The following is a 16,945-nucleotide window of genomic DNA, read 5'->3' on the forward strand; positions in this document are numbered from 1 at the left end:
CAGCAGCAAGCCTCCTGGTCTGCCTGAGTCCATTGGGTTTCACATAGACTGAGCAGGGATATATTGTATGACAGCATTTTTGATGCCACTTGAGTTGCTATCCCTGCTTTATACATAGTGCGGACATTCGATGTGGCAATCTTTGTCTTGGTCTTGGGTAGTAAAAGAGGCGTAAACCTTGAAACTTCCTTGCGGCTTTCACTCCCAGGGGTCATACATCTTCCATGAGAAGACCCTTCTACTCGCAAGTATGCCTTCATGGCTTTGCTCTTGATGCTTTCGCAACATGATTGTTTTTACAGGTAGAGTTATTAGTCTTCTTCCAACCTATATTACTCTCGGGGAGTTGGTCCTCATTTAGTCTGGTCTTTCCCCCTTGACCTGTCCATGGGTGACCCTACCAAGAGCCAAAGCTTTTGCTGGCATGGCGCTTAGGATCATTAAGACACGCATCAAGGTACAGAACCACAGGCAGAATATATATCGATCAGTACATAACAGAGAGACGATTTACAAGGGAAAAAATATCACCTCCCCAACCTAACACTATACATTTGACCGTTTCCTTATCAACCAATGGCCCTGCAAAGGGTCAGGACAAAACCAAATAATACCATTTCAATACAATGACGAAAGCAACCCATAAAACAAAAATAAGGGAATAGAATACCCAGCAAGGGACCTCCTACCCGCTATGGGGCGTCAAAAGATCTCACCCAGGAATTGAATTTGACCGTAAACATTACACCTAGAAAGACGAAATGAGACGGAGTAAACATTGACCCTAACCGCGAAATAATTAATCCTTTACATATTTGCTGAGTGCATAGATTACTTGTTCATACGGTTGTCTGTGTAATGACAACTTTCGATTTGGTGTTATTGATCTGTTTCCATTGTTCAAGATACAATATTTTGATGCCAGAATTGGGAAAAAGTTTCAGTAATATTGTCAAAAGGAATGTCGGGCTCAGAAGAATTTGTGCCGATTAGCTGAGGGCCGAGTTCCATTTAGAACAATACATTAAATTGAATTAATGCATTTGCTGTTTAATTCGATCCTTTGATTTGTAACAAAATAAAAGTTACAATGACAATCGTCTAAGCGTTGTGGCTTGTGCACATGAATTGGTGCATGATGTGATCTGGTGTTCAAGAATCCATCAAGCCCTGAGAAATAATATGTTCACGTCTATCTATGTTGTCCTTATAGTATCTACTGTGTTGGACCCAGAAAAAAGACAGAATTGGTAACAAACGCATTACCCAATTCACCGGGTTTCCCGATTGGAGAGGTTCCCGAATTAGTGGTCCAACTGTATTTACTTTCCTTTAAAACGTGTCCATTACTTTTAACGTTGACATTTCTTTGCAAAAGATGGAACACGGTCCATCAGAATGCTCGGTAACAGCCGTTAAGTAAGTTGGTTAGATAATAGATATAAACAAGGTTTCATTTGCGATGTGGAGAATGAATGGACAATGATTGCATATCATATGCAATCATTGTCAATGCATTCCCCATATAGCAAGTGCAACCTCGTGATATCTGTTAATCAACCAACTTACTTAACGACTGTTACACATACGCATACACACGTTCGCGCACGCGCAAAAAACAAACAAACAAACACACACACACACACACACACACACACACATTGGAACCAAAGGAATCAGACGACGCCAAAGACAACTTGGCCAAAAGTAGAGCCATCCTTGACAAGCGTTAAAACCATGCTTGAAAAGAGCACAAAATTGCTCTTTTATGTTTTAATTCTAATATCGCGATTTCCAAGTCACATTCAAGCCCATATGACCCAATAAGGCAGTTGAGGTTCCCAGAGAAAACCATCAATTGCACCTAATAAAGAAAAAAAAAAAATGAAACAAAAAAAAAAAAAACAGAACAAAAAAAAAACTACAAAACAAAACAACAAAAACAAAATAAAAAACAAAACCCAAAAACAAATAAACAAAAAGTATACCGGCGACAGGTCGTTTCAGAATGCTGGGCGTTGGTTTGGAACTCTCTTCCCTTTGTCAGTCAGTCAAGTGAGCAGCGCCGAGACTTTAAAAAAAAACCCAAAAGCTGAAACGACCAGAACAAATCCTAACCCCCCCCCCCCCCCCCCCCACAAATTAAAAAAAAACAAAACAAAAAAAAACACACACACACACACACATACACACAAAACCGAAAAACAATAGAAAAAAAAACAACTCAGTTTTCGGAAGAAAAAAAAATTGTTTATGATTTATTACTGGTTTTAAATCTAAAATTCTAAATGTGCGGATTACATAAAACGTAAAACGAACCAACGATGGCGCATGGGGCGATTCCTAGAATGTTTTTATGTGCAAAGCTAAATCAAAACAAAATCTATTAAAAATTAAAAAGGCTCAATATTTAGTCAATTGTATGGCATGAAAAATAAAGATTTCAACTACCACTAACTAAAACTACTGTATTATTGACTGGATGACAAGTTTCTAGAAATGAGAAGGTACAGTCTCCAATTGTATTTTTGGGACTGAAGAATACTGAAGAGCTGTTTGACCGTCTGATGGAGCTAATAAAAAAATCAACTCATCGTCTCAGCCACGGACTTCAAATTAGACGAACGATAATAAAAATAATATACTAACCTTACAACTTACACTGTCTCTGCCAATCGAGGAATCTCTACCCCAAGCATATTATTCAAGCTACCCATGTGTCGATCACTTTTGCAAATGATCACAGACGACCCAGGGTTTCTAGATAATAATGGTTCAGTTGTGAAGACCATTTCTATGTAATTTTGAAAATAATTTTGTTATCCAGAAATGCTAAAAATTGTCATTGTCTTCATATTTGAGAAAGCTACCACTTGGGTTGCCATGAACTCGTGGGTTTGATTGGCCAATAAAAGTTTACGGATGAGAATGGAGAAAACAGACCATGAACTCTGAACGGGGAAAACAGACCGTGAATTCTGAGTATTACATAGTGGTTTTCAAACATTTCTGGTGAGCATTGAGGTGTTGTGGTGACAATGATGGACTTAATCAATGATTCATGCCAAACAGAGGAGCACCCCATTCGTCAAAGAGAGCCATTAAGTTGTTGTATTGGCACTTGGTTCGTCAGCAGAGGGACTCCACACACATGGCCACCACCTCGGTCCTATTTTAAATAATCTGGTTAAAAAAAATTATGGAGATACCTAAAAGACCAACTGACAAGTGAAAGGTTTGGGGACTGTGCGATAATGAGAAGATCAGTGCGGTTCGTGCCATTCATTAAACACATTCATCACTTTGTCTGCAAAGCTGATGTGGCTGGTATTCAAAGACGATCGCAAAAATGTACGCAAGTCAAACGTGGACACGTCGAACATCTTTAAAGATGTACTTTGTCATGACAAAAAAAGTTCTATAATGAAAAGTCACATGCATAAATCCAAAATTGTTATCTTTATCCACCCAAATATTCATTTATCTATCTTCTATAGTTTTTGCATTCACGCATTTTATTGCGGTTATTTCCTCGACAACGACTCACTACGCAATAACCTACATATTGCATTGTTTCAGAACGATGATAAGGATGTCACAAATTTTTGCATTAATTCTCTCAGAATCACAGCTCTCTGGTTTGCAGCCTCCAAAACTTCCTCATGAGTCAGTTCTATTTTCTCTGCATCATCGACAGATTCCACGTCAGTTATCAATGAAAAGGCAAATACCCTCATGCCACTTTGCTTGCCTACGATTGTCTCAGGTACCGTGCTCATTCCTGAAATAATAATAATAATAATAATAATAATAATAATAATAATAATAATAATAATAATAATAATAATGATAATAATGATAATAATGATAATAATAATAATAATAATAATAATAATAATAATAATAATAATAATAATAATAATAATAATAATAATAATAATAAAATAATAATGATAAAATAATAATAATAATAATAATAATAATAATAATAATAATAATAATAATAATAATAATAATAATAATAATAAAATAATAATAATAATAATAATGATAATAATAATAATGATGATGATAATAATAATAATAATAATAATAATAATAATAATAATAATAATAATAATAATAATAATAATAATAATAATAATAATAATAATAATGATAATAATAATAATAATTGGTTTTAAGGGTTTTACGGCGCTTGCAACATGTTTAGTTTATATCAGCGCCAGTAAAAAGGAAGAAAATAGGATCGTAAAAAGTTCTAGAATTACAATTAAAGCACCCAATAAAAAGTAAGACAAAGGGGAACTGGGAACAAATCGGGATCAGATGTAGATTCCAAGATCATACCACCAATGTACTTAGTTTGGGATCACCTATAAGTCTCATCCGAACACAAGCACAAAATCCAACAAAGAGGAAAACACTCAAATGCTAACATTATACATTCAAAATAACAAATTATAATAATACATGACAGAGAGATGATTTACAAGGAAAAAAATCATCTCCCAAAACAATAACTATGCATTTGACTTTTTTCCTCCCAGCTAGGACTCCGGCCAGGGCCAGGATAAAACCAAGTAATCTCATTCCAAGACAAAGACAGAAAGCATGTTGGAAAACAGAAGTAAGGGGATAGAAGACACAGTATGTACCCCCCCCCCCCTTTCCACACCCTTGCCCACTATGGGAGAATAATAATAATAATAATAATAATAATAATAATAATAATAATAATAATAATAATAATAATAATAATGGATGATGATGATGATGATGATGATGATGATGATGATGATGATAATAATAATAAAAGTAATGATAATAATGATGATGATGATGATGATGATGATGATGATGATGATGATGATGATGATGATGATAACGATGAGGAGGAGGAGGAGGAGGAGGAGGAGGAGGGGGAGGAGGATGAGGAGCAGGAGGAAGATGAAAAGTAAATATGCGGCTGCCTGAATTTATGGATCCTAAAATATCACATCTGTAGTACAAGAAAAGGACAACATCAAGTTATAACTACAATACATTATATTTAGAAAGTTAATGAGCGGATTTCTACTTAAGTTTTGTACAAATTGAACATTTACATAGATTAGGATTGCGGGAATGGAAACAAAACAAAAGAGGTACAATCCCCACTCTTACCGACAGCGTCAGCCCCATACATTTTGATAAGCTTTACTTCCATGGTTGATATAAAAGTAGGACCGGTTGTATAGATATATACACCTTCTTTTATATCATTGGTGAGACCCATGTCAGAAGCTATTGCCCTGAACCTCTGCCTTAATTCTACATCATATATTGTGTTGGTTGCCATAAATCGTGGACCGAACCTGGTAAGAGGAATTTTTAAAAAAACATATCAACAGACAATTTTTCATTTGAAATAACAATGGAAAACCCTATCTGCTTTCAAAATGATGATGATGGACGTCCGAAAAGAAACCGGAAAATGCGCATAACTTTTGAACCCCCAAAAATCTATAAACACGGAAACATGTGAAATTTAATCAATTATTTTGATCGTTGTTGTAAAATTTCAGAGCAAATAATGAACGCAATATTAAATACTTTTGTTTATAAGATGACGACTCCAATCACAGGACGGTCAAAGCTGGAGGTCAGAGCCGCTGTTCGCTTTCTGTATACAAAATGAGGAAAATCTCATGAAATCGATGACGAAATAAACCAAAAATATCAGCAGAAGAAGACTAAGCTTCAAAGAGTGGAAGTTTCTCCGAAACCGTCAGGAGTGGTGTCAACAAGACGGCGTGGCCGATATATACACCACACTTCAAAGAGGCCTGACGGGAACTTTCAAGCAAAAAATTATCTGTAATATTGGAATACCTAAGTGTAGATCTAGCACCGTCTGTCTTTCACCAATATGGATTCTTAAAGCTCTACTTAAGGTCTTCTTGAGGAAGTTCAATGGTGGTTTTCAAAGCTTGACGAACAATTTTTTCCGGTTGGGTATTAATTCACTGTTGTCGTGTTGGCAAAAAGGCATTGATCTGTAACGGAGACTTTCCTTGAAAAGTAGCTAAAGAGTGGCTGTCTAGTAAACGTGAGTTTAAAGTGTTACAAACATCGCGAGCTGTAAATTACAAAATTGCGGTTACCTTTCAAACGTCTCTCATATAGACACTTCTTACGGCCATTGTCTATTCAATTATTAAAATAGAAATTGGAAGTAATTTGAGGCCTCTGGGGTACATCAAAAAGACTTGGGAACTATAAAATTTGTGTCGCATTTTGTCTATCAAAAAACCAATTAAGGCCAAAAAATATAATACAGTTGTTATTTTTTAAAAATAAACTGTCATTATTATTTATATATTCAAAGTTTAAATTCTTAATTGTGTAAAATTTTATTATTTATTTATATTTGTGTTAATAAAATGGTAATTAAGAATTTTAAAACAATGCAAAACGTCGAATATACCTGTCGTCATGTTTGCCTCTTAACACATTGGTTCCAACCATCCCAGGCAGGTCAATATGATCTTTGATGATCATAATATCTCCTACTTTGTAATCTGGGTTGGCACCACCGGCAGCATTCGTCACCAGCAATGTTTTAACTCCCATAGCCTTCATTACTCGAATGGGCATGGCGCACTAGGAGAATTAAATAGAAAGTCATATCTTTACAAAACAGTTTTTCATTACCTATTTATTTATCACGTTGTCAATTTAATTGAAGATGATTATAATGGATAATCATCATTTTGTAAAGCATAAGATATTTGCAAAACTAAAATACTATCATTCGCATTAAAAAGACAATGACAATGAAATATCCCATCGAACCAAAAGGACCGTTCTCATCTATCTGGCATGGAAAATGGGCAAACCGATCCTTCAACCCTTTTAATATTCTACAACCGAAACCATCTACCAGAAAAGTGTTTTCCGACCTCAGATAATATTTATAAACTGACAATAGGGTTCAATACTCTGACGTCACGTTCGCCTCACATCCAATCGGGTGGTTCTAAACAAAAGGGAGTTGTATTCTTTATTGTCATGCTGACTTGAGCTTCCAAACATTATGTAATCAGAATATTATGTAAAATTCAAAAGATGACCAGATTTGTAATAATTTTCTCCTCTGAATACCTACACTTTGATGGTCGTCCCATAATTATTTAATAAAGGCGGTGATGGAGATATTCGCATTCGCAATTGTTCCCGATAATTATGAACCATTTACTATGCGTCGTTACGAGGGGAGTGACGTCACGACTGTGGAACCCTATAAATCCAATAACATTGTAGAATTTGTCGTGTTATTAATTTCCTGTAATTTTAGAGGTCATTAGTCATTAGTGCCGCCTCTCTAATACTAACTATTGCTCTGTCAGAATACACATCTTATTATCATGTCTATTCTCGTATTTTGCTTTGAAATAGTAAACAAAAGGTAATTAATCCATTTTTTAAAACTTGAAAAACGCCATACTTATTGCAGGTCCGATAATAAGGGGCGTGTTTAGAATCAATATTGTTGTAATGAAGCATATTTTGGGTGGGTTTGAGAGTTTATTGCCCATTTCAAAAATTGGTTTGTCGGACATGAAATTTAATTCACGTCCTTTGTGTCAATTTTACAGGGTATTCTGTAATTCCTGAAGACAACTTAGTTTCCATATATAAAATTCCCTTTATATATAAAGTCAGGCCGTCCTTTTTAATACCATTTATTTATCCATTTATTAAATATACTCAATTATCCTATCTACCCCCCCCCCCCCATTTGAAAACCCTATCATTTCTTAGCAAATATTAATCGTTTAATAATGCTTTGAACGCGTTTAATAAAATTTTATTCAACGATTGCAGAATATTTTCGCATATTTTATTGTTGTGAAATAAGGAGTAAAAGACAGCTGATTGGCAATTAAAAATAATATTTTGGTGCGCATGAATACAAATCCAACGTTTTTATTTTTGGAGTCAATTGTTATTCAAGCAGATTGAGAAAAATTTAAATTATATGGTGAATGGAAGTAGATACTACCAGACATAGATGGGTGGAATAAACGTATACTTATATTTCTTTGTATTTATTAAATGAGTTAGATTTTTATCGTTCAATAACACATACAAGCTCGGAGTGTTATTGGGCACGATAAAATAACTCGTTTAATAAATACAAGTAAATGAAAGAATCATACGTTTTAAAACTGGTTGATCAATTTGGTCAATGATTTATATATTTTTACCTTTAATTTAATGTCAATACAATGAGTACCTTAGACGCCAACCTGATTATTGGCTACTAGTGAGTAAGAACAGAATTTTCATTTAAAATGTCTTTCTTACTTTCCACAAAGGGTATCCTTCATAATAATGAAATCTTCCAATCATCATGACCACCGGTGTACCTCCCATGGTGCCAAATACAAACTTTCCAACGTGACCTTTGACTACAAATGTAATATTTGAAAGAAAAAAAAGAGGTTCATCCATAAACTTGATTGGAAACTTGTGAAATCATTATCAATTATAGTTGATCTTAGTACATCTCGATTTGTAAATTAATATAAAACAATTATGATGATTATCATTAATAACATTATTATAATCATCATTCCTATTTTTATCATCATCATCATCATCATCATCATCATCATCATCATCATCATCATCATCAGTATTATTACTATCATTTTAAAACAAAACAAATTTGATAAAAATGCATATGTCAACTACCTGTGCAGACGGGGAAGCCTGGGATATCCTTATATGGAACACTGACAGCGTTCTCTACATGCTCCCCTAGTGCTCCCAAACCTGTGCCGCAAACAACACCCACTGCAGGTCGAATATCAGTGTGCTTCAGAACATCAGTGGCCATTCTCTCAATGTCTTCAAATGTGTATCTATGAGTGATGATAACAGCAATTTGTCAAAAAGGAGGAAACAATCTCGGTCTATCGATCAAATACCAGCAACGTGTAAAAATAACAGGTATTATATAATATATTACAATTAATAGTGTACATCCATTCTTATCATTAGATATAAATTTAATTTTTGTAAACATTTATAAATTGTCCATTCCACATAACATTTTAAAAGCCTACAATATTTGTAAAATAAAAGGGAAGAAAGTGTTGTTTTGTTTTGATTTTTACATCATAAAGCAGGCGACAATATCTTTGTTCCCGAAACCTAGTGGTTAAGAAGCTTATAAATACAACCCAAGAATCTCTCAAAATTCAAATCATAGTCCAAAGGTAAAAAAATAGAAGAGTAAACTAAGCCAATTACCAGTGCATTATTTTAACATATTATCTCTGTAAAACCAGAAGATTTAATGGATGGTTGCAAACGAGAGAGAGAGAGAGAGAGAGAGAGAGAGAGAGAGAGAGAGAGAGAGAGAGAGAGAGAGAGAGAGAGAGAGAGAGAGAGAGAGAGAGAGAGAGGGGGGGGGTAGACTTCTCTTCCAGAATAATTTATGAATTGATCTTGTGAATTCTATATTCAAGAAAAAAGAAGAAAGAAAAGAGAAATAGAAAGAAAGACAAAGGGATATATATATATATATATATATATATATATATATATATATATATATATATATATATATATAGAGAGAGAGAGAGAGAGAGAGAGAGAGAGAGAGAGAGAGAGAGAGAGAGAGAGGGAGAGAGAGAGAAACTAAAAAGGTAATAGTTACCTACTACAGAGAAAAAAATCTCGACCCATTTGCCCCCACCCCGCCCACGCCTTCCCCTTCAACCATCAACTAATCAAAGAACACCTGTGGTCTTCTGTGTCAATTGTGACATCTGGCACCATCTGTCTGACCCGACGTCATAAAAAAAGAGACCATCACCAAATTTCACGAGACTGAGCATATGTGTCAAAATATGACATAAGACATAATGATAATTTTGTGGAAAATGTTTGACACGGCCAATTCAGCGGAAAATTTCTGAGAAACTCCCAAAATCCCGGAATTCCGCGGAAACGCGGAAGATTATCATCACTGATAAAGTTAATTATAGTGGATAGTATATTTATCTCAAAAATAAAAACCCCTAGGAATTCTTTAAATTTTCAAGTAGGCAGGTCTGCCCACTTCATAAAAAAAGCAAGCATTTACAGAAACAGAAACCAGAAGAGGAACTAACACAAGAACACCTCGAAAATTGGACTGAAAAGACCGTGTACACGAGGGTGAATCCAAGACATGATAGTGAAATTAGGATAGATGAGCAGGTAATTGACGAGGTAACAGAGTTCTCCTACCTTGTATCCAAAATAACAAACGACGGGAATGCAGAATACGACATCAGGCTTTCGATATGCTGAAAAACTTTTGGAAATCAACGCAAATTATGAGAAAGACTAAGTTGAAAATATACCAAAAAAACAAAAAAACAAAACAAAACAAAACAAAAAAACCCTCAATGTCTTAAAAGTTTACTGCTTTATGGAAGTGAAAGCTGGAAAATGACATCCTCCACTATACAAAAGCTAGAGACCTTTCAAAACAAGTGTCTAAAATAATTTTCCACGTATTTTGGTCTCAACAACAAAAACAGTGGATCTATTAAAGAAAGCTGATTGCACTAGCATTGAAAGCCAAATAAAAAGAAGAAGATGGTGTTGACTGGGTCATGTGGCCAGAATAAAAAAAAGGGTCACTTCCCAAGACAGCACTGGACAGCAGATGGAAAGAGAAAGCAGTGAATTCACAAAGAAACCTGGCGAAGGACCATAGAAAAAGAAATAAAGGAAGCAGGCCTGTCCTGGAATACAGCCACCGCAAAAAATAGAGTGGTGGTTGCCCTATGTGCCTCAAGGCCAGAAGAGGATTAAGCAGCGTAAGCGAAAAACAAAACAAAACAAAAACAAAAAAAAAAAAAAACAACAAAAGATGATCTTCCAAACTGCGTTAAATAGTTCATGTTTGCAATGCAGAAATGATATATTATAGACAGCGAATCGATAGCTGAGGGGCAAACAACTCGCCTAAGATCAGATCGCTCTCCTCCTTAACCAGTTAACTGCAGTATTCTGGAAAAGTAAGTAAAGTAAAGTAATTCGTGAGCCTCGCAATCTGAATGGCGCTTGCTGAGAATTGTGTGACTCGGGCACAGTAGTTTAAAATTCGAGGAGTATAGCTGCTCCTCTCTCCATCTATGTGGTTAATTATTTCCATTGGTCACTGTGACTGTCCTGGGCCAGAGTTTTGAGGTTGTCAAGATCTTGTTTTGACTTTAGTACAGAGGGCACTGCCGTTGGACTCAAGCTGTCTCCTTGAGGGGATCAAAGAACAACCAATTGAGGTTGATATTGTTGTTAATTCTCTGCCGGATTCAAATTGTAATGTAGTATTTGATAACAGGCCTCTTATGAGCTTCACGTGATCTTTGTCTAAGAATGGGTCAAGGATTGATAACAACTTTGTTCTACATAATATGGTTTCGAAAGCTGAACTCACATCTATTGCAATATAGTAAATTATTCCTTATATTTTTTCGTTCCATCGATGGGCCCATTTTGGAAAAACACGTATTTAAAAAATTGGGCAGAAAACCCATCCTTCAAATATCGATGGATTTAAATGACCCTCATCTCGGCAGAACATCTCAAATCTGAGACTTCGTGATGTCTTCAAGGATATACCAGATTATATATATATATTTTTGCCAAGATGAGGGTCCTTTAAATCGATCGATGTTTGAAGGACGGGATTTCTGGCCAAATTTGTGTATACAGGATTTTTCCAGAGTACAACAGTTAAATGGTTTTTTAAAAAAACAACTCCATTGAATAATGGAAAAAATTTGTAACCCGCCGTCTAAAAACGGTATTACGTCGGGATCGATGTGCACTAATTTGCAGGTTTGATAACCCAATTTATTATGGGCCCATTGTTGTAATGGAAATCTTTTAAAAAAATGATGTAAAATACTGTCCATTACAACAAAGTTAAACTTGGTCCATATTTTCGTTCGGATGTGAGACCTGTATATATGTATATGTAAGGCGGAATAAATGATACCCCTGAAATTGAATTTCGAAATAAATGTATGAGATGCATACTCTGCAAGGTTATGGAGTCTATCTTGAAAGACCGAATAATGGACTTTTTTGAAAGTCATGCGATGCTAAACGATAACCAGCATGGTTTTAGATCAAAGAGATCATGCATTACTCAACTTTTACAGGTGATTTTACCAAGTTAATTGATCGTGATCAATGCATTGATGTTGTTTATCTTGATTTCCGCAAGGCTTTTGATTCTATACCTCATGAGAGATTATTCATTAAACTAAAAGCATATGGTTTTAAAGGGAATATCTTTAAATGGATTAAAGACTTTCTTAATAATCGAATACAAAGGGTCATTGTCAATGGTGTGGGGTCGGATTTTAAGAATATAATTAGCGGTGTACCCCAAGGAAGTGTTTTGGGACCACTTTTATATATAAATGATTTACCATGTGGCATAAATTCAGCCTGCAAACTGTTTGCAGACGATACAAAGATCTATAGTACAACTGAACATCATAACATTCTACAAAATGATATATTTTCACTTTTCAAATGGTCTACAACATGGCATTTGGATTTTAATGTTTCGAAATGTAAAGTATCAGATATAGGAAAAAATCTACTTTCCGTTGTGCCTTATGAAAAGGATGTGGGAGTTACTTTTGATTCACATTTGAATTTTGATGTACATATTGATAATTGTGTAAGCCGTGCAAACAGAATGATGGAAATAATACGAGGGCTCTTTCATAATTAACCGAAAAATGCCTGTAAAATCAGCGTTTTTTATGCTATCAACAAAATTCTTGCACGTGTTCATACCCTGACTCGTCCTTCATTTCTCTACGTAACAGCCAAGTCTGTCGACACACTTCTGCCAACGCCTCACCATGGGATAGATACCTTCTCGGAAGAAATTTCCGTCAAGGTTTTGTAGCCATTTCCGCACATGGTCAACAAGCTCTTCATCGACATCAAAGCGCTTTCCTGCCAGCTCACGTTTTAGTGGCCCAAAGAGGTGATAATCAGATGGTGCAAGGTCTGGACTGTGTGGTGGGTGTGGCAAAATCTCCCATCCATATTTCTCTAGCCAACCTTGCGTCACTCGTGCAGTGTGGGGTGTAGCGTTGTCGTGTTGCAAAATGACCCCGTTGGTCAACTGCCCTGGGCGCTTTCTGAGAATGGCCTCCCTAAGCTTGTCAAGAGTTTGGCAGTACCTTGCAGCATTGATTATTTCTCCAGGTTGTAAGGTTTCGAACAGAATAACACCACGACTGTCCCAGAAAACAGTTCCCATTATTTTCTTTGCTGACCGCATGACTTTGAATTTCTTCGCGACAGGTGAGGATTGATGTTTCCATGTCATCGAATCTTGCTTTGTTTCTGGGGTGCAATGGTGCAACCAAGTCTCATCACCGGTGACTATGCTGTCAAGAAAAGTCACATCGTACCCTAGAAAGTCTCCGCCGGCGTTGGCAGTATGCCCGTGAACCCTGCGTGAGCTCTTGCTTCTTCTCAAAAGTTCCCTGCAGATGTCCAATCTTTGTTCTTTATGATTGTCTGTCAATTGCTTAGGAACCCATCTTGCGCTGACTTTTCTGTAGCCAAGTTCATCAAATACAATTCTATGGGCAGAAGTTTCCGAAATTTCAAGACTGCTTGCGATTTCATGAAGTTTCAACCTCCTGTCTTGACGAATAAGCTCATCAACTCGCTTCACATTGTCTTCTGACGTCGCAGTTATCGAACGCCTCTCCCTTCCCTCTCTGTCAAGTCGGAATGGCACCAGTGATAGACTTGTGTACGGCTTATAACATGCTCACCATATACACTCTGAAGTTCTTTATGAATTTCGGTAGGATTCAGACTTTTGGCGTTCAAAAAACGTATGACAGCTCTGATTTCCTCCTTTGACCAAGTTTCAAGGTGGGCCGCCATCTTTAAAATCGTCTAGAAATTAATTGTGCAAAATGATGCACTTCATAATTTCTGGGAATATCCGTAAGGAAATAAGGAATATCATGTCGTTTACAGAATTAAAAAATCTCCACTGGTTGCTGAGCAATGGGCATTTTTCGGTTATTTCTGAAAGAGCCCTCGTATATAGAACCTTTAGAAGTCTTGATAAAACCACATTTTTATATTTGTATAAATCGCTCGTTCGACCAATTCTAGAATACGGAAATTGCATCTGGAGCCCATTATATAAAAGACAATCTATTAGTATTGAAAGTGTAAAGAGGAGAGATACCAAAAAAAAATTATACAATACAGTATTTATCTTATAAGGAAAGGTTAGAATTTCTTGACTTACCCAGTTTGAAATATAGAAGAATTCGTAGGGATTTAATTCAGGTTTATGGATTGGTACATGGTATGGATAGGGTAGACTTTTCTGATTTTTTTTTCATATTCTAATATTACCTTTACTCGAGGGGACAAGTTTAAGATTTTTGTCTCTAGATGCAAAACAAACATAAGACAAAACTGGTCGGTATTCGTATTGTTCAGAAATGGAACAGTTTGAAATTGAAACAAAGAATGCAAAATCTATGGATTATTTCAAGGTGTTAGTAGACAGGGAATTATATGATGGGAGATTTATATATGACGAATAATACGTGTTTGCACTGCTGTTGACATGGCTTTCAATCTTGTATGTATATATTATGCATTATTATATTATTATGGTTATCTTCTATATGCGTGTGTATGTGTGTGTGTGTGTGTGTGTGTGTGTGTGTGTGTGTGCTTTGCATGTCATGGTTAAAGATATATGTTTGAACACCGCATATACATGAGTACATTTAAGTTGAAATACTATCTTTACCACGTGTAGCATTATTGTAATCTTTAATCAATAGATTTATGGCATTACTATTAATATTAAGGGTTTTCAAGGGATCTTATCCTATTTTGCCCTATAACATTATGTTATGTTATGTTATGATATGGGACCTGTGTATGTGTGTGTTTGTTTGTTTTGTTTTGTTTTTGTGGGTTTTTTTTTTGTTTTTTGTTTTTTGTTCTTTTGTTTGTTTGTTCGTTTGTTTTTTAAAAATTGTTTTATGTTGTTTTGTTTGTTTTGTTTTTGTTGCTTTTTTGTTTTTGTTTGTTTTGGGGTTTTTTTCTTTTGTTTGTTTTTTGTTTGTTTTGTTTTCTATATTTTAGCAATGCAAGAATTAGAATTTATTCTACAACATAACAAAGATAAATCAACTCCGTATAAATCGAATGATTTTTTAAATACAATTTGAATATCGGGCATCGATTTCGTCCTGACATTGTACCGCTGAAATGGGTTGCTATAGTTCACAATCATTGATGTGCAATTAATGGAATACTGGGTGAACAGTTTAATACATCTATTCACTTTCTAGAGCCTATTGTCATCATTACGAATTAATCAAAACGCTTTTTTCTCCCTTTATATAAGAAAGAAACCAGATTAACTATCAAACACCAGAGAGAAGGCACAAGACAGAAAATATTAGAGAATCTTTACGGCAAGAATAAGAGGATTGGCCGAAACTATGAATTTGAATTACATCGAACGCGGAAGGCTTAATAGGTCAAGTCATCTGAAATAAAAGAAGCAATTTATTGCGTTTTTGCCACTTTTGTACTACTTACATCCAAGAAAAAGAGACTTTATGATTTTGAGCTGTCGTTCTTGGATTTTCTCCTCGGCATAAAACAAAATAAATATAAAATACAACACTGTCACAAACTCAAATATGAAGGGATATTCAGTTCTATTGATTGCACTATCACTACTGTGTCCAGTGACTAATTTTGGACATGTTATGATGACAACGTGGTCATTCATCAAAAATGATTCAGGGAAAATTCGAATGAAGACAATAGGAAATAATGATAACTGGAATTCTGCGTCCCGGTTGGAATGCATTAGAGAATGCCTGGCTAGGCATGCTGCAAGAAGTAGAAGCGTCCAATTTGATGAAGTGTCCAAGACTTGTGTACCAGGATACGGACTTGTCAAGTCCAGTTCATCATTCTCTTTGAATGATTTAGTCAACGGATCTTATTACTCCATGAGTAATATTTGTGACCAAACAGTTGGCTTTTCATTCGAGGTTGTTAACGATATTGCTGTGTGTTTCTACATCTCGGCCACAAAAATGGAATACAATACGGCGAAAGACGCATGCAAGAAGATGGGAGGAACTATGTTTGTGAGTTACACCCTGGAGAAGTTTGATTTTCTGAGGACAATAATCAGCGTTTCCACTTGGATTGGATTAGAAGACGTCTCTCGAGATGGAAATTTTTCCTGGGTGAGCGGTGAGAAGTTCCAACGGGGTACAGACTTGTGGAAGACCTTGTGGAGCATGAATGAGCCCAGTAATGAATTTTGTGTCATTTCTCACAAAGAAAGTTCCGGGTTACTGCACGACTACCTGTGTGAATCCTCGTACTTTTCCGCGTGTGAAATTGTTCTTTGAATCTATGGGGTAGGAAATTACAGATTTCAACAATACTATTACGTGTGACTTAAATTGTTTCAAGTCGGTGTTATGACGTGTTTTACAGGATTCCAGAGGTTATATGATTATTTAGTTAAAAACAGAGCTACCCTCTTGAAATAGGAACGATCCGTAGTTTTCAGGGGTAATAATAATAATAATAATATACGATTTTTTCATATTTTTTGTATTTATTAAACGAGTTGTTTTTATCGTACCTAATAACATAACGAGCTTGCGAGTATGTAAAATGTCATCATAATTTGTAGAAACTGTGGACGGGGCAATTCAAATATCTGGGGTTTATGTTCGGTAGTAGTGGAAGATTTACAAAAGGAATACGGAACCTTGTAGACCTAAGTCGTAGAGCAATGTGGAGGATGATTAAAGAAATGGGTGGCGTTAACAACAAAAAG

At 35.6% G+C, this 16,945-nt stretch overlaps 1 protein-coding gene across 8 annotated transcripts in view; it reads right to left on the reverse strand.

Moving 5' to 3' along the window:
• Positions 1-2,228: 2,228 nt before the first annotated feature.
• The window catches only part of LOC144967419 (purine nucleoside phosphorylase-like), a 40,527-nt gene continuing 25,810 nt past the window's right edge, over positions 2,229-16,945 (reverse strand). For all 8 annotated transcript variants that reach the window (XM_078904605.1, XM_078904635.1, XM_078904646.1 and 5 more), the window contains 5 exons: positions 8,743-8,912; positions 8,353-8,456; positions 6,470-6,645; positions 5,167-5,357; positions 2,229-3,781 (listed from right to left, as the gene is read on the reverse strand). In XM_078904605.1, the coding sequence (XP_078760731.1) occupies positions 3,576-3,781; positions 5,167-5,357; positions 6,470-6,645; positions 8,353-8,456; positions 8,743-8,912 (847 nt within the window). In that variant the 3' untranslated portion in view covers positions 2,229-3,575. The remainder of the gene's footprint in view (positions 3,782-5,166; positions 5,358-6,469; positions 6,646-8,352; positions 8,457-8,742; positions 8,913-16,945) is intronic.

The sequence above is a fragment of the Berghia stephanieae genome, chromosome 1, assembly GCF_034508935.2.
Source record: "Berghia stephanieae isolate SIO BIC M18660-M18661 chromosome 1, UCSD_Bste_1.3, whole genome shotgun sequence".
NCBI lineage: Eukaryota > Metazoa > Mollusca > Gastropoda > Nudibranchia > Aeolidiidae > Berghia > Berghia stephanieae.